Below are 25,932 nucleotides of genomic sequence, written 5' to 3' on the forward strand. Positions count from 1 at the left end.
ATTGAGAGTATAAGAGGCCGAATGAAATATTCAGAGCTTTGTGTCTGAAATTCCCCATCTGGGTGGAGGGCACTTGGCTGGGATAACGTGAGGGTGGGGTTTGCCAGCCTGGGTGCTCCACTGGGGCTGGCAGGGTCTGTGCTGTCATCAAAGTCCTGGGAGCTGGAGGCCCCGCGGCTAGTCCAAAATGGATCAGGATTTGAACATAAGTCTCTTTGCAAAGCCCATACTCTCTTGTTTATAGGGGAGTAACTCTCACTCTCTCTCACTGACTAACCATAATGCAGAGGGAGTGTTATCACATAGCAGCAGCACAGAGTAACGTGGGATGCAGAGGAGAAAGGAATGAGCTCTGTCAGGGGATGGCTGCGGAGAAGAGATAGTGACTATCTGCAAGTCCCCATCCGTCCATGGGCAGTGGCTGTCTGCTGCTTCCTGGGGTCTTTAGAACCAATTCCCAAAGAGGAACTTAGTACTTCCCCGGGCCTGATACTCAGGTCAGGACTCCTGAAAATGTGTGTGCAAGTATTTATTTCCTTGAAACCTTGAGACCATCAGGAGAGGCGAGGTTGATAAACAGAGGAGGAAGAAAAAGACAGTGGCCAGTGGAGTCCTGGGTGCTGCCTTCTAGGCCCAGCAATGCCACACCAGGTGAGGAGAGGGTGTGGGCTCCCAGTCTGGGTAGAACTTTTCAGAATGGCTCATTTGCTGTCTTATTTTTATGAGTGGATGTGTGTTGAAAAAAGTTCTTCACTTGGTATATTACAGACATTTTGCATGTCTAAATAGAGATCTGCATGACAATTAAAGAGCCGAAGAGCATCCCAGCCTATGGACTTAGCGCAATTAATTGAGCCAGTCCACTAGAGAAAGGCATGCAGATTGTTTCCAGTCTTCATTAATAGAAATAATGCTGTAATAAACATTTCCATTTTTAAACACAGATCTTTGCTAAATTTATTGTTCTTTAGGATGAATATCTTGTGGTGACCTTGCTGGGTCAGAGGATACAATAAGTCATATCTTAACTCTTCTGCGTAGAAAATGTGTACCTGTGTGCATTTGCACTCACAGCATCTGGCATTTGTGTTTCCATTTGCTCTTGTTAACAGTGGTCACTATCATTCTTTTCATGTGTATATTTACATATTTGACATGCAAAAATTAATTTGTCATTGTTTTCATTTTTATTTATTCATTCATTTCATTTATTACAACTGGTGAGATTAAATAGCTTTTTACATTTTTCTATCTGTAGTCCTTCTTATGTGAATTGATGTTTAGCATCCATTGCCTGTTTTCTGTTGGGACATTTGTGGGATTTCTTTTTGTCATTTATATTTAAGTACTTTGCACTTAGAAAATACTATACTTCTGTGTCATCCCTCTCCTGATTGTCCTGCCTTTTGCTTTGTTAGTGTGTGATATTTGCCACGCCAGAGTTTTAAGTTTTTATGCAGGAAAAGCTATCACATTTTCCCTGGCTTTGGCATTTTATATGTATATATATATATATATATATATATATATATATATATATACACACACACACACACACATATATATATACATCTTAAAATGTGTACCTTAATATATTTATATATATACATATTCTAAATGTATGTAATCTCAAAACCAAAAATCCATCTCTACCCTCAAGCTTATAAAACATGTTCTCCCCTTTTTTAGAATATTTTTCTTTTTCGAATTATTAATACCTTTGAAATGTGTGCTGCTCTGACAGTTGAGTGTAGTGATCAGGGTCCTTAGTTGTAACTTTCCAAAGTACTTCTGTCTAAGGTGAGAAGGAAGCAACTTGAAGGGACAAGGGACACGGAGCAGGTCACAGAACGAATGGGTGTGAGTTGGGGGGCACTGGCTCCGTGCCACTAGGCCGGCCACAGTTCCCCCAGGGCCGCCCCCACAGGCCTGTGAAGACACCCCTGCAGCCAGCACAGGCCCTGCCGCCACCCCGCGGGGACACCCAGCTCCCCTGCTGCTGGCAGAGCCTGTGTGCTGCTGTCTTGGGGATATTGGTGGGGCTGCAGCCCTGCCACCCTCTGGCCAGAATGGACCCTTGGGGCCCTGCTGATACCCTGCTTTGAATCCTCAAGCTTTGGATTTGGATTCCGATGAAATAAATGTGTTGGCAAGAGTCTAGGTCCCCCACCCAGACACTAGCTGTGCAGGCCCTCTGGTGGGCGTGGGGAGGTCCTGCTGCCCGGGGGTGGCAGACGTCCACGGGGTGGGGTGGGGGGGTGGGTGCCGACTGCAGCTTTTCCCAATAGCCAGTCACTTTCACTAACACCCTACAGTAGACACTGAGTTCTTTCCCTGTTGTGCTGAAATGTCACTGTTGTCATATGCTGAACATCAGTAATTCTTTTATTTAAACCCAAATTAGTTCTGGGTTTATTAAAAAGAGGCTGACAACCTGACTTGCAGAGCCACCATTCACTGTCTACTCATTTCTGAAAAACCGTTTTCCATGAGACCTAATTACACTTCATTTGATGCAACTTAATTAAGGGAGAGCATTTTACACGTATGTGAAACATCTACCCAATCCTGGCCGACTAGAACATTGGGTGACACAGGAGTTTAGATGTTAGTGTTGAAAAGATGGTAAACCATTCACATAAGACAAAGAAAGCCCTTTCAGTGAAGTAAGAGAGTATTTCATGTCCCACAGTTGCTCAAAGCACCTTTTTCTCCTCCAGGAGGCCTCTTCCCTTTGCTTAGCCATATTCTTGATATTCTTCATCAGTGAGGTTGACTGACTTCTCGGGTGAGCCAAGCTTCCGCCACAGATCTGGTTACTTCTTTCTCTAACTCACTCATTAGCCAGAGGGAACTCTGATGAAAATGTTCTGTATTGGTTTCCTGAATGGTTTGTTGCTTATTATTATTTCAAGCCTGATTGTATCAGAACGGCAACACCTGTGCAGATATTCTTGCTGTTATGAAGGAACGCAGCAGATCCCCCTCTGGTCCCAGCAGAGGTACATTTGTTTTGAAATCTTTGAAGGGATCCTGGTTTCCATTCAGAGCTGCTCTCTGGGCTGCATGAGATCAGTAAACCACCTTCATTTTTTAGATAAGCAGCACCTTTAAGCCCAAACTATTAGGTGGGTCTGGAGTGAAGGAAGGGAGTGAGCAAAGATGTAAGGTGTAGGACAGGAAAAAACAGCAGAGTCAAGTGCATCTGGCCTTGTAAGTCAGTAAGAAGTTGGATATTCTTTTGAGGATGGTGAGGCCTTGAAGGGAGTGACACAAGTCAGGCAGGTGTTTTAGGAAGTTTCCTCTGTCCCACAATTAAGTGCTCAGAAGATATTTGTGTGACACAAGGCAGCACTTCAAGGTCTTTTGCATGCTTTCAGGCATACACGGTGTGCAGAAGAGGCCAGCCCGAGTGTGTGACCTGTCGTTCAGTGTTTGGGGCAGGTTAGACCCCAGCAAGTGGCTTCTCTTCTGTCAGATACCATCTTTTCTCCCCAGTATTTCCAGGAATTGCATGAACTCAACTTCAGCCACAGCCCTTCATGGTGGTTTAACCTCCATTCCCTAGTACATCAAAAGGATAAGTAAAACTAACTCTGCTGTCCTCTGGAACAACCTAGAAACTATTGCATGTCTGGGACAAAGAAGCTGATAGACTTGTGGGGGACAGTTCTTAGGAAACCACCAACGTGTGTGCTTTTTGTGTCAGAGAATCAGAGAGTCAGAAAACAACACCGAAAAGAGTATCTAGGAGGTAAGATTCAAGCACCCTGAGATATGGGCAGAGATAAGCTTCCTGCACTTCAGAGACTTCTGACTCTGAAGTGCTTTGATTGGCAGGAAAACAAATGGGGAAGAAAAGGCAAAGTAACCAATTTCAAGTTTTTTGTGTGTAGTTTCAGTTCAGAGTTAGAACATTCACAGTGAAAGTACATCCTTTCAGATTGTAGAAGCTTAGGTGGGGCAAAGAGAAGGACAGAAGTATGTCTGAGTTGGGAATGAGTCTGAGAAGCTAAAACGGCAAAGATGCTTCCAGAAGCAGGGACACTTCTTGACTGGTTTTAATCCTCCTTAGTGAAATATTAGTGATTTACTCCAGCTCCGACCTGAGGGAGCTCTGGTGGAGAGGGCATAGGACGAACGCCCCCAGCTGGTCCCAAGATGCCAACTAGGGGATGAGCACAGCCGAGGAGATGGCCTTGACCGAAAGGGGGTGAGGCCAAGAGGCCACGGTAAACAGGAAGCCCTTAACCAAGACACACACCGGGAAAGAAGAGCCAGAGCGTGCAGAGCGCTCACATCTCAAGGTTAGTAACCTTCTAGGAAAAAGACTGGACGTGACCGAGTTCACACTTTTAAAATTATTAGTGGGCGGGAGTTCGGGCTGTGGATACAGGAAGATGACCAGTAGGTAAAGCAGGAGGGGAGCTGCGGGGAAAAGCTTTAATGAATGGTTGATCTCTATGAACCTGTACGTTTACTGATGGGCATAGTTTAGTAAAAGGGTGTTGCATAAAGTCCTTTTTCTCAATCTGTTCCTGGGAAAATCTGATAGTTTGGGTCTTGAGAATAAGAAAATTTAGCTCTTCTACCAGTGTCGGGCTATAAGGCTTAAACTACCTTCCTTCAAGTAAGCCTGAGCAAGGATGAACTTCAGTGATAAAGGTTCGCTCTCCAGGTATAAATAACCCTAAGCAAGGGCTGGTGAACTTTTTCTGCGAAGGGCCAGAAGGTTAATACTTTTGGCTCTGCAGGCCACGTGGGCTCTGCTGCAGCTCCTCAGAGTGGCACGGAAACAGCCGTAGACACATAGACAAACGGGCATGTCTGAGTTCCAGCTAAACTATTTCCAGCAATGGGACAGTGGGCTGGCTTGTTCTGGAGGATCCCCCTGAGGCTGAACTAAAGTCTCTTCTTTGAATGGAAGTAAGTTTTTATGGCCCCTCAGCGGCAGTGGAACCTGTCCTGGGGGCAGGTCTGTGACTCGCCACAGGCCCTGGTTGGAAAGATTCTCTTAAGAAGATGCTGTGAGGTAGGGAGGGGAAACCTGGACCACCTGCACCCCCTGGAAGCAGGAGCCTCTGAGCAGCCCAGACCTCCCAGCCACGGGCATCATCAGGTCTGCCTCTAAAAACAAGGGAGGGGACTAAGGACCACACAGCTGTGACCCTTCCGGCCCAGCAGCTTGTTCTCAGGGCTTAGCCCGGGTTTTCTCTTTCACAGGCCTCCCCCCACCTCCAGCATGTGGACAGCTGTCCAAGCTGGGGAGGAAAGATGTGGGAGCAGGAACGGGCTCCCAGACACAGCAGGAGTCTCAGCGCGGGCTGGGGAACGCTGGCTTGGGGAACCGAGTGGAGACTAGGATCCTCCCAGTTTCAGAAAGGGCACCGGCATCCGGGAAAGCAGAACATCTCACAGAGGGCAGAGCGGTGTGGCTGAGGAGGTGGAGAAGGTCTGTAAGGACAGCCAGGAGAGGAAGCAGCAGGTCTGAAGAGGGGCACCCAGCCCAGGCCACCTAGGGGCACCCAACCCAGGTGAACTTGTGAGACGAAGTCACTTCTGAGATTTGCTGAGACGTATTCAACAGTAGAGAAATCCAGGAATATCTTGATTAATGCCATCCTTGAGGATGAAGCTCTTTTATACAGACAGCTCTATTAGAAAAAAACCTTGAGCCAAAATCCCTTCATAAATCATGCAAAAAATGGCTGCCTACACAACAAAAATAGCTCCGGACCAGTCTCTGTTTGCCTTTGGTTAGACGTTGATAAATAGGGCTCATCCTTAGCAAAGTTGTAACAGCTGAACTTTATCTTCAGTCCCATGTCTTTCTGCACCTTTCGTTCACATCTGAGACCTCTAGGTCCTTTGAGTTTAGACATATCAGAATGCAAGTGCCCTTCTGCTTTCTTCATCCTTTAGCTACGCTGACTTCGGTGCCTTGCGAATGAAGGGGTTACTACAAGTTATTATCAATGAGCACCTGTTTTCCAGTAATCCTCCCACATTCCTGAGTCCTTACTCCCATTGGGGGGGATGGGCGGGCATTCACTGAGGGTCTTTCTGTCTTTCTGAAGTGAAATATAATTTCCTTGACTCTGATTGGATCTACTCAGTCCACGCTTGGCTTCTCCACCTCCAGCCCCCAAATTAGTCATAGTTGTCAGTGGAATGGCTCGGATTTGTCATAATATCCCAGTGGTTTGGGAGAAGTGGATGCCCAAACCAAAACAGGTTTTTGTTAGCAGTGAGGAGAGGGAAATGGGTGATGCTCGGCTCTCTTTCTAAGAATTTAAATCAGATCATGTAATTCTGGTGCCTAAAAGCCTCCAACAGCTTCCACTTGCTCTTAGAATTGTATCAGAAAATCTTCATCCTATCTATCTACACAATCTAATCTCTTGTCACTGTCTGTCCCCATCTCCTCCCAATGGCTCCAGCTACAATGATTTTTTAAAACAAGTTCCTCCTAGAGCTCTTATTGCTTATGCCATAGACACATGTCCCAGGAATTGTGCTTGGTGCTGGAGTGACAGATGTAAGCAAGATGTCAAGTTTGAACTCCCTTATGGATGTCATTCAAGACACTTTCAAACCAGACCCAATTTCATTTTTGTCCCTTCCCACCCACTAGACAGTAATCACATCATTTCCTGAAAATGCCCCGTGTTTTTGCACCTTTATCTCCTCTTCTCATTTCTCTACTTGGAAAGTCTCATTCAGGTTGGAAGGCCCAGGATGTGGTGCACTTTTTTTTTTTTTTTTTACAAAATCTTCCCCAAATCTGTTAGAATGAATTGTTCCTCTCTGGGATGTTGTAAAACTTGATCAAAGAAATGATCCAGTTTTATTATAATGAATTGCTCCTTTAATCTACCTGACCCAATACTTTATACATGACTAGAGGGCAGAGACTGTGTCTTTCTCATGCTTGTGTCTCCAGGACCTAAGCAGGGTACCTGGTAGAGCTCAGTAAAATTTTCATCAAATTGTTTCATTAAATTACTTACAAAACAGAGATGAGAGTTACTTCATCTGACTATATCACAGAGCTTTTATAGGCACAGATAATATAGATGTGAAAGGTTTTGGAAAATAGAATGCTCTGTAACCATAAGGTAGCACTATACGTTATTATATGGACACATTATAATTTTGTTCTGATTATCATTACATTTTTTATTTCATATTTGATTTCATGTTTCCTGAGAAAGTTCCCACATTAGATACTGTTGTTAAGGAGAGGACACCTGCTGGTGAACTTTTGGATGGAATCACATAGGCTCAGAGTCAGCATTAGGCAAAGTTGTCTTTAGTGGTGCCTGCTCCCCCTTTTCTCAATTTTTACCCCCCTTTTATTTTGACCCTCTCATCAGGGGTCAAATGCATTCTTACATGGTTGCCTCTTGTTACAGAGGCAATAATATATTTTTATGCTGACATGGTTATACATTCCCAGCAAGTTCTTAGGAAACTGAACTGTTATTTTATAAGAGGGGGAAGGGAGCAATGACGCACCTACTAAGATTATGTAAGATGGAACCATGGGGGAAATTAGGTGAAGGGTACACAGATCCTCTCTGTACTATTTCTGCAAATTCCTGTGACTGTACAATTATTTCAAAATAAAAAGTTTAAAAAAATCAACGATAATGGTGGATTTGTATATTCCCTGAGCCACGATACTTTGGAATCTGGAGGGCCTTCAGCGGTCCCTCCATCACCCCCAAAGCAAATGCCTGAGGTCAGCGAAGAGGCAGAGGTGACAGGAAGGCCATGCCCCGTGGGCCGTCCATGCTGGTGGAGCTGCAGGCCCTTCCCTGTGCCCTGTAGACTCTGACCCAATGTCACATTCTCAGTGCAGACTCCCCAGCCCTCCTATCCCGGGGGAAACACTACCACCCCATCCCGGTCCCCACTCTCCTGCTTTGTTTTTCTTCATGCACTTACCACCTAACTCTATTTTGTCCTTCTTTATTTTATTTTATGCCTCCTCCCACTAGAATGTAAGTTCCATTATGGCAAGGATATATTTTTTTTAATTTATTGCTGTATCCTCATCGCCTAGAGCAGAATTGGGCCCAGAGCATGCACTCAGAGAATGTTTGTTCAAATGAATGAATCTTTGTAGAAAATGAAAGCTTGAAAATAAGCTATTTCCCCGAGAGAGAAGTAACTCAAATCTGCCCATCTTTGTACGGGAGCAAACCTGACTTTGAAGCTAAGACCTTTTTCCTGTGTTCATACTTCAGATAAAGAAGACACTGCTGATAGGATCTGAGAGGAAGGAAACAGTGCACCGTGCTGGGGCTCTCAATGTGACATTATAAAATTGTCTTTCTCTAGACTGGCCTCCCAAACAGGTTCCAGAGATGGATTACCTTACTTTCCTCTTGGCTATTCTTTATGTATACAAAGGTAAAGATAATGTCTTCATTTAAAGAATTTACTCCTTTTTTAGTCTTATAGTGTGACATGTTCAGAATTTATAATGCTCTTAGTTGGCTTAGATAATTTCTCACTTGTTCAGAAAAAATACAAGTTGTAAATACCAATTATCAGCAGTGGAAACCTTTTTAGACTAAGGTAGAAACTGTTAGCCTTTACCATGATCTCAGTTTACTATCTTGCTAGGTCTAGAGTAAGCTTCAGATGTCTGTTTGGTGTTTCAATCATCAGGTCTAATTGAATTCACATGATCACATGATGGTGTGTCTTTCAGCTCGATGTGAAGAGATATTTTGGGACACAACTGTTAAACTTGCTAAGAATATGGCCCTAGAATGTGTGTATCCATCAAAGGACACTTTAACCCAGATGGAGTGGTTCAAGATCAAGACACTGGAGAGAGAGTCCATAGCCATTTTCAACCCTACTTACCGTGTGATCATAAGAGAGCCATACGCTGATAGGGTTTACTTTTCAAATTCAACCACGGCCTCTAACGATATGACCTTGTCCTTCCATAATGCCTCTGAGGTGGACGTTGGCTTCTATTCCTGCTTTCTTCATACTTTCCCACATGGAACCTGGGAAAAGGTGATACAGGTGGTTCCATCAGGTAAGTGAAATTTTTATTTACCTTTTTACCCATCTACAATATTTGTTTCTGTAAAGACCAGGTAGAAGCTGTGAAATGCTTTATCATATTTTTGTGCCATTTTCCAATTCCATTTCTAGATTCTATATTATTGTTTCAAAGAAATAATACTGTGAATCAATTCCGTTTTTCTTAATGTGCTATCATTTCCGAGTAGAAGAAGCGTCTCATGAATTCGAATGTCATGGGAGAAAGCACAGGCTTTATCTTGTCTTAATGAGAGCTTGAACTTAGATTAAGCTGATGTTGGCAATGTTTGGGTTCAGGGATCAGACACCTCCTGTGACGTAGTCCCATTTCCTTTTGCTTCCAACCCTGCTTGTTCAGAGTCCTTTCTGTAACACCAAATCTGGATTTATTAGTGAATCCTAGGCAGAGTTCAAGCACTGGCTCTGTTTTTAGATTCATCCAAGTTTCACTAGAGACGATGCTTCAGAAATTGCAAGCTGTCATTTCAGAAAGAATCAAATGATCTCTTGAAGTACTTCCTGCCACGTCTACCAGTGATTGTGCTTTGACGCTTAGTTAGTCCTACAAGTAATAGCCACATGGATTGGGTGTGGTATGTTGGAAAAACTTGGGTTTTATAGCCTTTACTTCCTTTATAACCTTATATTGGCTGCTCAGTCCCTCTGAATCTCAGGTTCCTGAACAGTAAATTGAGTTAATAATACCATTCTCTTTGTTGAATGGTTTAGGGATCTTATATGTAAGGAACTTGGCCCATGGTAGTCGGGAAATGGTAGGTATTATTATTACTGTCACTATTATTATTTCCTAGGCTTTTGATACAAAATGACTAGTGATGAAAGTTTTAGTTGTCAGAGATAGTCTCGGGAAAGAAATAATTTGGGACTGTGTGTTTCTTGTCTGGTGTCTCTCAAATTATGTCCCAAATAGACATCCAGCAGAGCACATCAAATACCACCTGATATAGTGCTTTCTTTTTAAGAAATCCATATTATAAAAGAACAATTTAAAGTACTATATAAGGAATATCTAATGGTCAGGAAGTAAGAAAAATTCCCATGTGTTAGTTTTCCCTTTCTCTTTAGGTGTACCTAAGCTCAATAATAATTCTGTGTATATGGGTGAGGCTTACAGAGTGTCCATTAGCAAAATCTCTTCAGCTAAGTACTTACTTATTACAGACTCCCTTTTGCCCCCCAGGATCTCATTTGCTGCGTGTGCAGCCACCTGTGAAATGCTGTTTGCGCGTCTTCAGTGTATAGTCCACTCTGATTAGCCATGCAGGTGGCGGAGAGGATGGGAAGGGTCTTAGGTGTGAGCTGTTTGGCACGTGGCCTGAGCCACCATGGCCAGAGATAGATGCCCCTCCCCACCCTGCCTCGTGTGGTGAGCTTTTGTAGTTTGGGTCCCAAATCGGGTATTCCGATTTCTGTAAAGAACAACCAATTGAAAACAGGTACACCTGAAACTAACACAACATTGTAAATCAACCATACTCCAGTAAAATTAAAATATTAAAAAAACAAAAATTTCCATCAAGAGAGGAATGGCTAAAGAAGATATTGTACATATATTCATATACACACTAATATGTATAAGATAGATAACTAATAAGAACCTGCTGTATAGCACAAGGAACTCCACTGTACAGTAGAAACTAACACAGCATTGTAAAACAACTATACCCCAATAAAAAAAAAAGAAGGAAAAAAAGAAAACAGAACGGTGGTTACCAGGGTGGGGAGGTGGGGAACGGGGGAGATAGATGTTGGTTAGAGTACAGAGTTGAAGTTATGCAGGATGAACAAGTCTAGAAACCCAATGTACAGTATGAAGACATTAATGATAGTTAATATCATTGTCTTGAACACTGGAAATTTGCTAAGAGAGTAGATTTCAGGTGCTCTTATCACCAAAAAATGGTAACTATATGGGGAGAAGATGTGTAAATTAGCTTGACTATAGTAATCATTCCACATATCATTTTGTTGTATATGCCCTAAACATATGCAATTTTTATTAAAAGCAAAACAAAACAAAAACAGGTAGCTTGACCTCTTGTGAAGGTTTAGGATAGAGGGTAGCACTAAATTATTGAGAACTAAATTATGGTTGTCACACCAAAGTAGGATTTTTAGCATCATGTATGAATGATTTTGGCAATATTTTCTTAATTTTATCATCCAGATTTATTTCTCCTGTTATTATTTTGAGGATAGGAAAAGGGAGATCTCTGCCTCATGGAGCTTTTTCAAAAACAGTGGTGAGATTTTCAGTCAGTCACCAAGAAAGGGGCAGCCAACTCTCCATCTAGTTCAGATTAGAATCTGATGGTATTCTTAAACATATTTTGCTGTCGTTTTTGATCATTTATACTTTTAAAGAATAGATTGCCTTAACCAGCCAGTGAGAGTATTTCATTCACTTTTGAGATTTGGAGAGCTTCATTTTTTTTTAAAACTAAGAAAGGTAGTGAATTTATAAAATATAGTAGCTGTATTTACATTAAATATACTTAAATATACTTAACCTTAAATATACTAAATTAACCTTAAATATACTTAAATTCTTCCATGTGTGCTTTATTAACAACATATCAGGATCTACAAATATTACATGCTTGTATAACATAAAGGGGGAGTTGATGATCTATTTAACAGTGAAAGATTGGACTTGGAATCTGGAAATCTTAATCTGTATAATAGATCGTTAAGATCTGCAAAAAGGTGAAGGAATTGAGCCACATGCTCTCTAAATATACTGATTTCTCCTGTTCACTGAAAGCTGATGATGTGTGAGGAACTTGATCAGTACCTTACCTAGGTCTTCTCGTTTAACGCCCCCTGCACACTCGGCTGTGGACGTAACCTTGATTTTCGAGTGAGGACACTGAAGGGAAGTAAGGTCTAGTAATCTGTTCAAGTTCTCAGACTTCGTTTGTGTCCATTGGATAGAGTTGCAATTACAGGATGGAAAGTGCCAGCTTAGGGGGCATAGGAGCCGGCGGGGGCCCTTGAATGAGGAGACATCCATCATTGCTTGTCCTTTTGGCCTCCCTCCCCCTTGAGTTTTCAGCCCAGAGTTGAAGAGCAAATTGGATGTCTTATTCTGGATAAATGATATTGTTAATGCAAAGTTATGTTAAAACATGTGTTACCTTCAGGACAGGCATTTCTTAATCAGTAACTGATTTAGAGCATTTAATGGCAAGAATGGCTGCATTTATTTCACTGCCTCATGGAAAAATATGCTGAGGCGACTTGAGAGGTGACATTTCAAAGGTAGCCCTTTCATGGCAGAGTTTGCGGTGGAAGTGGGGTTGTGGAGAAAATTACCGTAACCCATGTGTCTCTGGCTTTACTAGTCACTTAGGGCAAATGTAGTTATATTTATGGAAATGTCCCCCCAAATGTATGATGCACCCCAAAAACTCTGCTAGCTAACTTGGATTAGGTGCCTACTGTGTGTGAAGTAAATGCCTGTCCTCTTGTTTAATGCTTGTGAAACACCAGGCGGGAGATTAGCATGCTCACATTATACAGCTGAGGAAACTGAAGTTCAGGGTCATTAACCAACTCAAGGTTGCTGAGCTGCCAAGCCGCAGCACCAGGATGAAACCAGCTGATGTTTCCAAAGAGCCAGAAGTGAGAGGAAGGGGAGCTTGACACCAGCAGAGTGAACGTGAACAATTAAAAAAAAAAAAATTGAAGTAGAGTTGCTGTACAATATTATATAAGTTACGGGTATACAATGTGGTGATTCACAATTTTTAAAGCTTATACTCCATTTATGGTCATTATCGAATATTGGCTATATTCCCTGTGTTGTACAATATATCCTTGTAGCTTATTTAATACATAATAGTTTGTACCAGGAATTTTTTAGCATAGAGAGACTGGTGTGAGGGAAGAAGAGAAAAGGGCGTCTCCGGGGGAACTGATGGTGTGGAGAAGGCATGAGGAAGTCTGGTTCACGCAGAGGACAGAGCTCCAGGAGGGGTAGGTCTCACCTGGGCTCCAGGGCCCCTCACCGCCTGAGAGGCAGCCTTGAGGGTGAGGAAGAAACTGTGACAGTGGGACCCTCTCTCTGCTCTTACAGCAGAGGTGCTCTGGGGCCCCAGGTAAGGTTTTATACAGTAGATCCTATGTTTAAAAAAGAAGCCAAAGCCCATGGGGCAGGAGGATGTCAGAGAAGAACTTCGAAAGATGGGACGGCCCAATGTTGCTGAGCCTAATGGGGTTGGAACTTGACCCTGCAGTATAGACTGTGGGAAGTCTCTGAATGTTTTCAGAGGGAGACACATAATGACCACTTTTTTTCACCACCTAGAAGATTAAACTAGTTGCATCCTTATAGAAGGGGAAGAGTTTAAGGGGCAGGGTGAACAACTATTTTATGGATTGGAACACTTATCCACTGCTGGTAGGAGTGTAAGTTGGTGGATCTACTGTATTATTGGTATTGGTAATATTCAGAGTTCTCCAGAGAAACAGAACCAATAGGATGTGTCTGTGTATAGAAAGACATTTATCATGAGGAACTGGCTCATGTGATCATGGAGACTGCAGTGTGGGCCAGCAGGCTGGAGACCCAGGAAAAGCAATGATGGTGTAGATGCAGGCGGAAAGGAGGCCAGGGAGGCCAGTCTTTTTGTTGTATTCAGACCTTCAGGTGATTGGATGAGGCCCACCCACATTATGTAGGCCAATCTGCTTACTCAAAATTCACCAATTTAAATGTTAATCTTATCCAAAACCACCCTCCAAATTAATACCTAAAATTAACCATCACATCTATTTTGGAAAATGATATTGCGTTAGCTAGTTAAAGAACCCCATTCCTAAGACCTAATCCTTCTCTCTATTATATATTCTGGGGATTGCCCACGTGTAGAAGGAATGCCTGAGAATGTGTAAGGCAGCAGATCACTGTGATAGCCAACAAATGAATGATCGCGATGCTCATCAACAGGGATGAATTTTGGGAACATTGTGTGAAAGAAAAAAGTAAGTTTCAAAAAAACACACAGGGGATGATTCCTTTCCTTCAAGGTTTAGAGACATGCAACTAAACAATATGCTACTTATAGATACAAACGTGTGGTAAAAGTCTAAGGAAAGCAGATTTCCGAAGCACAGGCAGGAAGGAGATAGAACCAGGAAGGAATACAAGGGTCTTCCAAGTTCACAATCAGGTGTTTTTCTTATACAGGTGTTTTATTTCCCATCTGTCTTAAAAATGTTTTATGAAACTTCTCTCAAATCTATTGAATTTCTAATAAAAACAGTGAAGAAGGATACAATTGCAATTTTGAGCAGTTCACAGGTAATTATCTAAGTTAAGGGTAAGATCTTCATTCTGATTTGGCCTGGAGGGCTGGAAGAGGGAAAACAAGGATTCCAAGTTTTTATGATTCAGGGACTGAAAAATGATGGTTTCCCTTAAAAAGATGGGAAATTAAGAGACCAGTTTGGCTTGGAAGAGAGTAAATAAGTTCAGTTTCAGATGCACTGAGTTGTAAAGTAGCCTTTGACCAGCTCACGGCTGAAATTACAGAGTGACAAACCATAATGAAGTTCAGGATTGAAAATACCAATTTTGGAGTCGTCTGGATGATCACCCAGCACACGTGAAGAAGGTGGTTCACTAAGAAACTACTTGTACGTGGGACGGAAGCTAAGGCCGTGGCATTGAAGGATGGTCACATCGAAGTGGGGGGAGCATTCGTGTTAAAGACTGGAGAGGACATAGCGAGGGGAGGGAGGGAAGAAGCGGGGGAGACTCGAGATGCAGGACAGATGCGTAACTGGTGTAGGAGCCAGACGGGTTTCCTCTTAGCTCATGCGTACAGGAGAGGGTTAGATGGTCCCCTCCACACATTCTGGTGCTCTGTGTTGCTGTATCACACAGATTTCCCACTCTGTGATCTTCCACACTCCAACCCCCCCATCTCAACTTTGACACGGGTTGTTCCTCACTGTCTCCTTTTTAAGGTTTCATTCTTTCCTGGGTGGGATGAGGCCCCCTGTGTGTCATCCATGCTCGGTCTTAGATGGGTCTTATCTCTATTCGCGTCAACGTCAGTATTTGCTTTTCTCTTGCCAGTTACTTTTTTTTTTTCTAATGTTGGGGTGATCTCCGGATTTAAATTGTATTTAAATCTGGAAATGGGGGAGTGGCCCAGATCTGGCTGGTAGAAATGGATGTGCTGATTTGTGGGACCGAATTCACTTATCCATTAATTCACTCACCAAGTCTTATTGAGAACCTACTATATTCAAGATAATGTCTGTGGTGGGGAAGCTAGAAAGACATGATCTTAGCCCTAAACAGTATGCAGAGCATTAGGGGAGATAAAAGTTGTATATCACAAATTATAACGTAAAGTAAAGAGTAAGTGCTATTGTAGTTCAGAGGATAGAATTTACTTTCAACCCGGAAACTCAGGATAGATTCCCTGAAAGGGGGGAATTTGAAGTTTACCTTGAAGGAGGTAAGTCAGAATATTTGGACATGGAGTTGGGCGGAGTAGCATTCAGGAGAATTGCTTTAAATATTATCTAAAAAATAGATATCTTTGGCTCTGCTTTAACCTACTTTGCAAGCCAACACATAGGATTGATCAACAATGAATGCAGTTTATTCTGGTTTAAAATTCATCACTTGGTTTATTTCAACATGTTGACTTAATGCTTCAAAAGGCATAGGAATCCAGATGTGTTATGCAATTGTATTTTGCAATGTATCTTGAGAATATTTTCATACTCTCATTTCAGCTTGTGTGTTATCTATCGCAAATTCAGAAGGAAAGAAGAAAACTGCACTACCTTATATATTAGTGAAAGGTGCAAAATGATGGAGGGGAAGCCTTTGTCTAAAAGCCTTCTTTGCCAGTCAGTGGAAATTCCAAACAGGGCTAAGAGGCCGTGGAAAAAGAGTCTTTCTTACTCTCCTGTTACATGGGTCACCAATACATACCAGCATGTTTTGTCCCTGCTGGATTCTTTCAGCTTTGCCTGTCAGATGCTTCTCTTTTGCTTTGAGGTTGGGTTTGTTTGTTTGTTTGTTTGTTTTAAAACAAGATCTAGTAGCAGCAGGTCTCTTTTTTTTTAAAGTTTAATTCTTTTAAAATTTATTTATGGCTGTGTTGGGTCTTCGTTTCTGTGCGAGGGCTTTCTCTAGTTGTGGCAAGTGGTGTCCACTCTTCATCGCGATGTGCGGGCCTCTCATTATCGCGGCCTCTCTTGTTGCAGAGCACAGGCTCCAGACGCGCAGGCTCAGTAATTGTGGCTCACGGGCCTAGTTGCTCCGTGGCATGTGGGATCTTCCCAGACCAGGGCTCGAACCCGTGTCCCCTGCACTGGCAGGCAGACTCTCAACCACTGCGCCACCAGGGAAGCCCCTGTTTGTTTTTAAGTGAGGTAGAAGAATAAGAAAAAAATTCTTTCATATCTACTGTTTAAAGAATTAATAAATAATTATTAATAGATACCAAGAGATAATATTAATAAATAATAAACTCTGTTAAGGTCCATTCTTACAAGCTCAGAAATAAGTCATGAAAGTTTCCCCATCTGTATAACTGTGTGTTATACACATACATATATGAGAATAAAAAAGGGTTCTTTGAAATGTTACATTTCAGCAGTTTTTCATTTAAGGAAGAGAAAAGATATTAGGTAGTATCAATGAGAAATAGCCAACTGATGAAAACAAAAACATTTTAAAGGCTGAGAAATCTCACTCCTTAATGAAATAAAATAGTACATAGAGAAGGCAAATGATAAAGAGCATTTTAAGACTCGTGGAAAGCAAGGTTACGGTCACTGCACTTCTCAAGGGTGAAATTAATGGGAATCGGAAAGTGGACTACTTACCAGAACCCGGGCCAAGGTTGTTTTCATTGAGTTGCTTTCTGTGCGCTAAGCCAGGGAGGAGATGCTTGAGAGCACGTATCACCATGAGATTCAGTGCTCAGGCTTTGGGGTAAAGCTCTGTAATCAAAAATCAAAAAGGGAGACATAAAAAACAACTCTGAAACAAGGCAATACTGGATTTATATACAAAATTACATTCAACAGTTGAATGGCAGGTAAAGTTTAACGTAAGGAACAAATACATATCTGGGTTTGGGGAGAGTCGTTTTTTCTGTTTGTCCACCTGAGGGCACAGGCCTGTGTCCACTGTGCCACCTCCATGCCCTGCAAGGCCGCCCAGGCTTTCCCACTTCTCAGCCGGGTCAACAGCCAGAAGAGAACATTTTCCCTAGACTTGTTGGGAAACCCACTCAGGCGGTCCAGAGCAGGGGAGGCACCTGGCTGTGATCTTAGCCTGTGGTGGTTTTGTTTGCTTCCACAAGCCCTACCCTTCCTTGAGCAGCTATTGTTATTTCCAAGATGACCATAGCGTAAGGGTGGCTTTGGCTCGAGGATGAACTACAGCTGAAGCAGAAGCACGGGCTCGCCTGTGGCCCTCGGAGACGGTCTTCGCGCAGCGGAGACACACAGTTCTTGGGTTTTCCTCCTTCGGCCCTCAGCCATCAAGACAACTTGCACCTCTTCTATCACTTGTGACCACAACCCCCCTCTCCCCAGCACTCGGGCGGCTGCCAACTGCGGGCTCTGGAACACGCTTCCTCTGCAGAGTGGGTGCTGCTGGCGTGCGGTGTGAGCACGGGGCGGGGATTGTGGCTTCGCGAGTAAGAGCCCCTCCGGGTAATCGGAACCCGCTGGGCCCACGCACACTGAGACCCTCCCCTGGACCGTCTCGGCTTCTAGATTCTCTTAAAAAAATTCCTCTCGTCAAAGGTTGAGAACAGCCCCGATGGAGCTGTGTTCACCGCATCTTCTCTCGGAAACTTCTCGTAGGATTAGGGGGAGGCGTCAGGGACCTTCAAAGAGACCTTACGGGGATGTGCATCCTGACAGACCACAGTCCTGACGGAGGGTAAAATGATAAAAAATTTTGTAAGATAAAAATGCTGGATTTGGGAAATTTAAAAAAGAAGACGCGCAAGGAAAATAAATAACTGAAGAAAGGAGGAGAAAGGTCAAGCTCTCAGGACCAGAAGCTTAGGGCTGTGCAGCCCGCTTTCTCTTTGAGCCGATGCTGTCCAGGGGCAGCTGGTTCAGCGTTTATAGAAAGAAGACTTGTCTCTAAGCTCTGCTCTTGGTTGCTGGTTTTTGTTTTTGTTTGGTTTTTATAGGGAGTGAAGGTTGCAAACAGGATAGCTTTTCTGTTCCTTCGAGAACATTTCTGAAGACATTTAAGATTTTGAAACCCTTAAGAATTTTAAGACTATCAAGCCCATCCTTCAGGGATCAATGCGAAATTATTCCCCTAGGCACCATCGCTTCTACTTACTCCACAATAGTTTTAATTAAATAACTCAGCTGATGGGGCTTCTGGCACTTCCCTTGAGAGATTACTCACAATCCAATAAATCTCAATGTGAGAAAAATTTCCCTGACTTAAGCTATTTAACCAACTTACATTAAAAAATAAAAAAGTCTTCTTCATAATCTGCCCAGAGAGAAAGACCCATGTTCCATAGAAGATTGATATAGAAAGCTTTCTAAGGATGGAGATGTGAGATGCAATATTCACATTTAATAGCACTGTAAATAGCTATACACGTCATACCTGCTGGGTTTAGTAGGGCCAATACGGATGATGTCTGGGCATGAATTCTGTGAGCATTTATGTGCACCGTTTAACTAGCAGAATACTTCAGAAACTTAATATTCTCATTTCAGCAAATTACCTCTTAAGAACATATTTGTTCCATCCTTGGCAGGCTACATGAAATCCTATATGCTACCAACACTGACATTTCCAGAATAGCTTACTGAAGGTGTATGTGTATCTTTAGGATAATTTCCTTCTTGACATGAAGAACCCAAAACTTCAGAAAATTTTAGGTCCTCCACCTAATTCATTCCACTAATGGAGAGAGTACATTTATTTCTCCTTACAAACTGGGCACTACAGTTGAAAGTGTGTATACCATTTTTCATTTGAGAAACAGCCAGGGAATTCAATACTTGTCTCTGAGGCAAAGCTCAGTAACATTAGTGTATGTCCCCAAATGAGATCATTTTGTGTCCCATTAGCCTGTGACACCACAACTCTCAAATTATGTCCCTGTTATCTTTTAAGAAGCATAGTTGCTCATTTAAATAAGTCAGTAAATATAAATAAAGAATATTTATTGAACATAGGACTTGTTACTTCTTCCTCTTATTTTCCTTAAATCCTACAAATGGTTCCTAAAAGAATGAACATTTAATAAGATGGAAACATTTCCAATTACTGGTATTGTGTTTCTTTGAGCTGACAGAGTGTTTGAATTTTTATTCCTAACACAGTCTGACTATTATGTTTTCAGTGAAAATAGCAGAACTGAACCAAAGAGCAAATTATTATACCTTATTGTTCAAATGACACTTTGAGATGTTCTAGTCTTTTATTGGATGAATGCTGATAACAGTAATTTAAAGAATTGTAAGCCCTTTCTAAATACATTGAATAGACATTTACAGTTTGCTGTGAGGAGAAGAAGAAATGAGTAAGAAGGTCACTGTTTTTGAGACGTTTATAATCTAAGAGGGGAGGTACATACTGTACATTATGTAAACATGAGGACTGAGTAACCGTGATGTACAGTGGAACTTGATAAGTAGCATAGAACAATGTCTGGGGAGTTGAGAGTGGCAGAGGTTACTTCCGGTTTGGGGGACCTTGAAGGGTACCTGCACCAGGCCGAAAATCTAGGTATGATTCCAGAAAAAAATGCATCATGGAAAAAATCCCATGAAAGGGAAATGCTCTTTGCATTTGGGGCAAATGAAAAATACATTTGGTCACAAGCTTAGAGGAAGGGCAGTGGTGGAAGGTCTAGTTTTGAACTTCCTTGGTGGTTAGTAAAGTTTTCAAACAGCGGAAGTCACGTGGGTCATGTTTGCAGCCATTATTTGGAGCCCTTACTCTAGCGGCTGCGTGTGGGATGATTTAGAGGTGGGGAAAAAGAAAGATGGGAGACTGGGAAACAAGGGAGAGGGAGTCTGCAGCCCTGAAATGCAGCAGGGGCACTGCCTCCAGGGCACGGCCCACCAATGCAATCTTCACAAAGTCTCTGCTAACCTTGCTAAATCACAGCCCAATGAAGCTCCCCCCTCCTCAAGGGCTTCCTTCCCATCCACTCCGAGCTTTCATTCAATAAACAGTTAAACCTTAGTGTGCCAGAGGTTGCGGGTACATAGACATGCCCCAGTCTCTGATCTCAAGCTGAGGACTCATTCATAATGCCATTCGATGCACGGGACAGGTGCTGGTTGCGATAGGATGGTGGTGGCGGCAGTGCGTGTGCGCGCGTGCCTATACGTGTGTGTTGGAAGAATGACTGGAGCAGGAGGAGGTCATTACGGAAGCTTCAGAGAACAAAAGATGCTTGAGCTTACTCATAGAGGGAGATGCCAAACCTCCTGGGTTGAAGGATGATCATGCTGTTAGCGGGATGGCATGCCTGCTAGAGGGAACTCACGCTAATGCTACAAAAGCAAAGTGAGTCTGGTGTGCTTGGGAGCCAGCCTCCTGGGTGAAGCCCGAATGTAAATTAGTTTAAGTGGCTAGTGGTGCCAGGTGGCAAATCTGGAGGGTGGAGAGCAGAAAAGAACTTTGCTATGCTTTCTACAGGGGCTCCAGATCTTTGCTTGGGAGGGGTGGGGTCAGTTTTGGGAATACTCGACTTGGAATTGTGTTGCGTAGCAAGGCCTTATTCTGACTCAGATCGCATTTTCTTTGCAGGGGGGTGGGAGCTAATGTTCCCTCTGGTTCCATTTTGTGTCACAACCGTACACCATTCTAAGGTGATTTTACTTTATTGTAGGCAATGGGGAGCCATTAAGAATTTGGGTTAGGTGAATGGTTTGCAATTTAGAAAGAGCAGTCAGGCAAGACTCTACAAGGGGATTAGAGGAGAGGGACAAGTGAGGGAAGTCCAGAGGCTGTTATGGGCTGAGTTGTGTCCTCCCCAAATTCATATGTTGAAGTCCTAGCCCCCAGTACCTCAGAATATGACTGTATTTGGAAATAGAGTCTATAAAGATATAACTGAGTTAAGATGAGGTCATTAGAGTGGACCTTAATCCAATATGACTGGTGTCCTTATGAGAAGAGGACATAAGGACACAGACATACACAAAGATAAGACCATGTGAAGACACAAGGAAGAGGTGGCCATCCAGAAGCCAAAGAGAGCGGCCTCAGAAGAAATCAACCCTGCTGGCACTCTGATTACAGACTTTCTGTCTCCAGAATTGTGAGAAAATAAATTTCTGTTGTTTAAGCCACCCAGTCTATGGTACTTTGCTATGCCAGCCCTAGCAAAGTAATACAGAGGCTATAGTAGTGTGTCAGACAAGAGAGGCAAAAGAATTAAACTGAGACAGCATAGTGGGGATAAAGTAGAGAGGGGGTATATTCAAGATAGAGTCTCTTACTAGTGTACTTTTCATTATTTTGATTTCTTCCCCTCCCAAAGATTCAGAACTTATATAAAAAACCATTACAGCTGCCAGCACTTTGGCCCAGAAATTGCTGGAGCACTGCTCCCCCTGCCTTCGTGCTTTGTTGGGACTTTGTTCACAGCCACTCCTGGTTCTCATTGTCTCTCTATCCTAATTTGTTCTTTTCGATGCACACCCTCTCTTCTCCCCAGACTAGGTACACATAGTTGTTTTATAATCTATGTCTGACATTCTAATATCAAAAGGCTCATTTCTAATATCTGTTCTCCCCCTGCTGCTGATTCTTCCTCTTACTGCTTTATTTCCTTATGTTCTTGGCTCTTTTTGACTGTGTGCTGCACATCACTCTTCATAAAGCATTTCTGGTTGTTCTTTGAGGCCCAGAATAAATGGACCTTCATTCACAGAGGCGTTGTCTTGGATTACTTTAAACTTAGGCTTTATGGAGCACCCTTGCTCTGGGAATTTAGACTGTAAATTCGCGTGAGAACTGACTTGTGCTTACAGCTACTCAAGGATTTTCTTTCTTTCCATGGTCTCCTAGAGATGTGAATGAGGGCAGGTTTACTTCCATTTCATCCTTACCATGAAGGTGTACCCCCAGCTGTCTCAACCGGAAGAGGGTCTTCTCCTCCATTACCTATCGCAGGGAGGCCCTGGGCCTTGACACCCATGTCACTTGTGCTGTGTGAGGCTCAGAATCAGAGTTCAAGTTTGCTGAGATTGGCCAGGTGTGCTCAGGGCAAAAGTGGCTTCCTTCCATGTTCTCACCTCCCTAGTTTGTCACTTTCTCTTAGATTTCTCCGAATGACTCCTATGTTGTCTGAAATTTGATGCTTTTAAGATATTTTAAATTGTTTAACATACATATTTAGTTGGGGTTTTTTTTAACATCTTTATTGGAGTATAATTGCTTTACGATGGTGTGTTAGTTTCTGCTGTATAACAAAGTGAATCAGCTATACGTATACATATATCCCCATATCTCCTCCCTCTTGCGTCTCCCTCCCACCCTCCCTATCCCACCCCTCTAGGTGGTCACAAAGCACCGAGCTGATCTCCCTGTGCTATGTGGCTGCTTCCCACTAGCTATCTATTTTACATTTGGTAGTGTATATATGTCCAAGCCACTCTCTCACTTCGTCCCAGCATATTTAGTTTTTAATAGGAGGTTTAGTGCTAATAATGGAGCCTGGTATTTTACTAGAAATGCAAATATCTACATTTCTAAAAAATAAATCCACCCCCGCACACAATCTGTTCTGCTGCCAGTCTCTCTCATTTGAGTCAATATCCCCGCTTCTCAAAACCATAGAAGTCATTCTTTATACCTTATTTTCTCTCATTCTTCCCATTTAAGTGGCTAGACTTTCAAAATAAATATCTCATCCATGTTATCTCAGCCTATATTGCAAAGCACTATTGTTTCTTACTTCTATGTATTTTTTAAAAAAGTTTATTCATAATCTAGATGCTTTTACATGAAAGTTTGATCTGAGTAACATAGCCCATCAACTACCCAGAAAGACAACATCTGTTGCCCCAGTTTTCGGACTCTGGACCTGGTAGGACTATGTTTCTAGTTGTCTGTGTTCTACGTGCCGATGAGGGGTACCTGATTTCCTTCATTGTTGATCATCCCCTGATAAGGCAGGCAGTCTGCTCAGCTCCCACATTTCTGGGAGTGGGCTCCGACAGTGATTATACAGCAGGAGAGTTGAAAGAGAAGATTTCATTTTGTCTTGGCTGTTGGGTGTGAAGTAGCAGGAGGATTCAAGAGTGGTACCAGCTTTTTACCTGGGATCCTGGGCAGATGGTGCTCTCACTTCCTGAACTGGGGTGTATGAGGTGAGAGGAAGGTCTAGGGTGGGGCTGAGTGGTTCAGTTCTGGACATCCGCATGGAGCTATCTCATAGGCACGAGGTGTTTTGAGTCCGAGCCCAAGAGGGAAATTGGGGTGGAGTGTAAACGTGCAGTCGTGAGTGTGCACTCAGAGCTTTGGCTGGTGATCTTTGGCATCAATAACTATGGTTTATTGAATGTCTATTATGTGGCAGCCCTGTGCAGGGTCCTAAAGGCTTTACATGGATTCTTTTGTTGATTCCTCGCCATACCCATATGAAGTAGTCTTATTAATACAGAATCTTGAAAATGCATTCAAACAGAAAGTGAAGGACAAACCATGAGAGTGGAGGGAGAAAAAGAACTTAGCACATAAGGGTGACTTGGTAAAACAGTGTTTAGTGGACATGAAAAAACCAAGATGAAAGAGATGTTATTGGACCAGGAGAAGCCTCACTATCTAAACCAGCATTTGCAGGCCGGTTCTGGCCCCTAAGAACCACTCCATTTGACCAGCACATTTTCAGAAAATTGGAGACACTCATAAACATCTGGAAGGACTGTCAATATTGACCTGACTTTTCTGTTTGGCAGCCTTTTCTAGGCTGAGTAGCAGCCGCTTTTCGTGAATGATACATTCGTTAAGTTCTCCACAGTTCCCACTATTCCCTCTCGTTCTACCTTCTAGCTTCTGTAATTTCTGTTATCTTCCTGGAACCTCTGGGAATCTGACATTTCAATCCTTATCTACTCAATTAAGCCTAAATCTTGAAAAGTGCTATTCAAGGCCTTCTAAGATTTGGTCCTTGTGTACATTCCAAGCTCGTCCCTTTGTGCATCCTTCTTTCAGCCAAAGTGCGTTAAGTTTTGATTCCCTAAACATCCTCTGTATTTCTGAATTTCATGTCTTTGTGCCTTTTCTTTCCCTTAAATATTCTTTCACTCCATATACTACTCATCCTTCAGGGCACAGCTAAAGAAACGTTGGCCCGTCCCTAAAATGGAAAACAGTGTCTCCTTCTCCACTCCCCAGATGTTGTTTGTGACTACTTTTAAATTGACTATAGGCTGGGACTTCCCTGGTGGTGCAGTGGTTAAGAATCTGCCTGCCATTGCAGGGGACACGGGTTCGAGCCCTGGTCCGGGAAGATCCCACATACCACAGAGCAACTAAGCCCGTGCACCACAACTACTGAGCCTGTGCTCTAGAGCCCGCGAGCCACAACTACTGGGCCCACGTGCCCCAATTACTGAAGCCCACGCGCCCTAGAGCCCATGCTCTGCAACAGGAGAAGCCACTGCAATGAGAAGCCCGCGCACCGCAACTGAAGGGTGGCCCCCGCTCGCCGCAACTAGAGAAAGCCCATGCACAGCAACGAAGACCCAACACAGCCAAAAATAAAAATAAATAATTTTTTAAAAAAGAAAAGAAACTTAAAAAAAAAATTGACTATATGTCATTTTCTTTGTATTCCACCTAGCGGGTGCAATGCCAGTTTCTTCACTGCCTCCCCCATCAAAACCCTCGGATCCCTCCACTGAGGACCATACCCCATCCCCCTCCCCATGATCCCAACACACTTGGACACTGTGCTTTGCACTTAGGAGACATGACTCAATAAAACAGCAAAGAGGTGGGAGTGAAGGGAGGGTAGTGAATCTTCCATAGGAAATCGTCAGCATCAACCCCTGATCAGTACCTAGGAAAGGTGTTTATTCCAAACACAATTAAGTGAAACAGAACAACCTCTTCTGATACCTTCCAGGAAGTGTAAAGTACTTTCCTGGGTGGTAAACAGAGATTTATAGCACATTATATATAAAATATAGTTTGAAGTATTTTTTGGTGTAGTTCTTTCCCCTAAATAATTTAATTATTTATACCTAACTTCATTCTAAAAGATAAGTAGAGGAGATTTTTTCCCCCCTAAATATATTCTTTCCATTGGGCATTTATTAAAATGTACCTAACCACTGTTCTGCATATTTCACAGCTTGCTGAGATACCTTGGTAATTCACCCCACTGGTTTGTTATTTCACCACACAGAATGGTTTTGTGTCATTTGCAAGGTTTTGCTATTAGCACATTATTTGTGAATATATTGTGAGTTTAGTACACCAAGTTCACAGAAGCATTATTCATAACAGCCAAAAAGATGGAAGTAATGCAGGTCTCCACTGAGGGATGAATGGGTAAACAAAATGTGGTAAAGACACAATAAATACTATTCAGCCTTAAAAAAGGAAGGAAATTCTTACACATGATATTATATGGATGAACCTTGAGGACATGATTCTAAGTGAAATAAGCCAGTCACAAAAGGACAAATACTGCACGATTCCTCTTATATGAGATCCCTAGAGCAGTCAAATTCGTAGAAACAGAAAGTAGAATGTTGGTTGTCAGGGGGTGAGGCCAGGGGATGGGGGTTGTTTAATGGGTATAGTATAGAGTTTCAGTTTTGCAAGATGAAAAGTTTTGAGGGTTGGTT

General features: G+C 42.7%; 1 protein-coding gene across 1 annotated transcript in view; it reads left to right on the plus strand.

Annotated features, from left to right (window-relative positions):
* Nucleotides 1–560: 560 nt before the first annotated feature.
* The window catches only part of CD226 (CD226 molecule), a 92,281-nt gene continuing 66,909 nt past the window's right edge, over nucleotides 561–25,932 (plus strand). Inside the window, exons 1-3 of the mRNA XM_007189943.2 lie at nucleotides 561–651; nucleotides 8,253–8,418; nucleotides 8,723–9,061. Of these exons, the coding sequence (XP_007190005.1) occupies nucleotides 8,373–8,418; nucleotides 8,723–9,061 (385 nt within the window). The 5' untranslated portion in view covers nucleotides 561–651; nucleotides 8,253–8,372. The remainder of the gene's footprint in view (nucleotides 652–8,252; nucleotides 8,419–8,722; nucleotides 9,062–25,932) is intronic.

Source organism: Balaenoptera acutorostrata, chromosome 13, assembly GCF_949987535.1.
Source record: "Balaenoptera acutorostrata chromosome 13, mBalAcu1.1, whole genome shotgun sequence".
NCBI classification, from domain to species: domain Eukaryota; kingdom Metazoa; phylum Chordata; class Mammalia; order Artiodactyla; family Balaenopteridae; genus Balaenoptera; species Balaenoptera acutorostrata.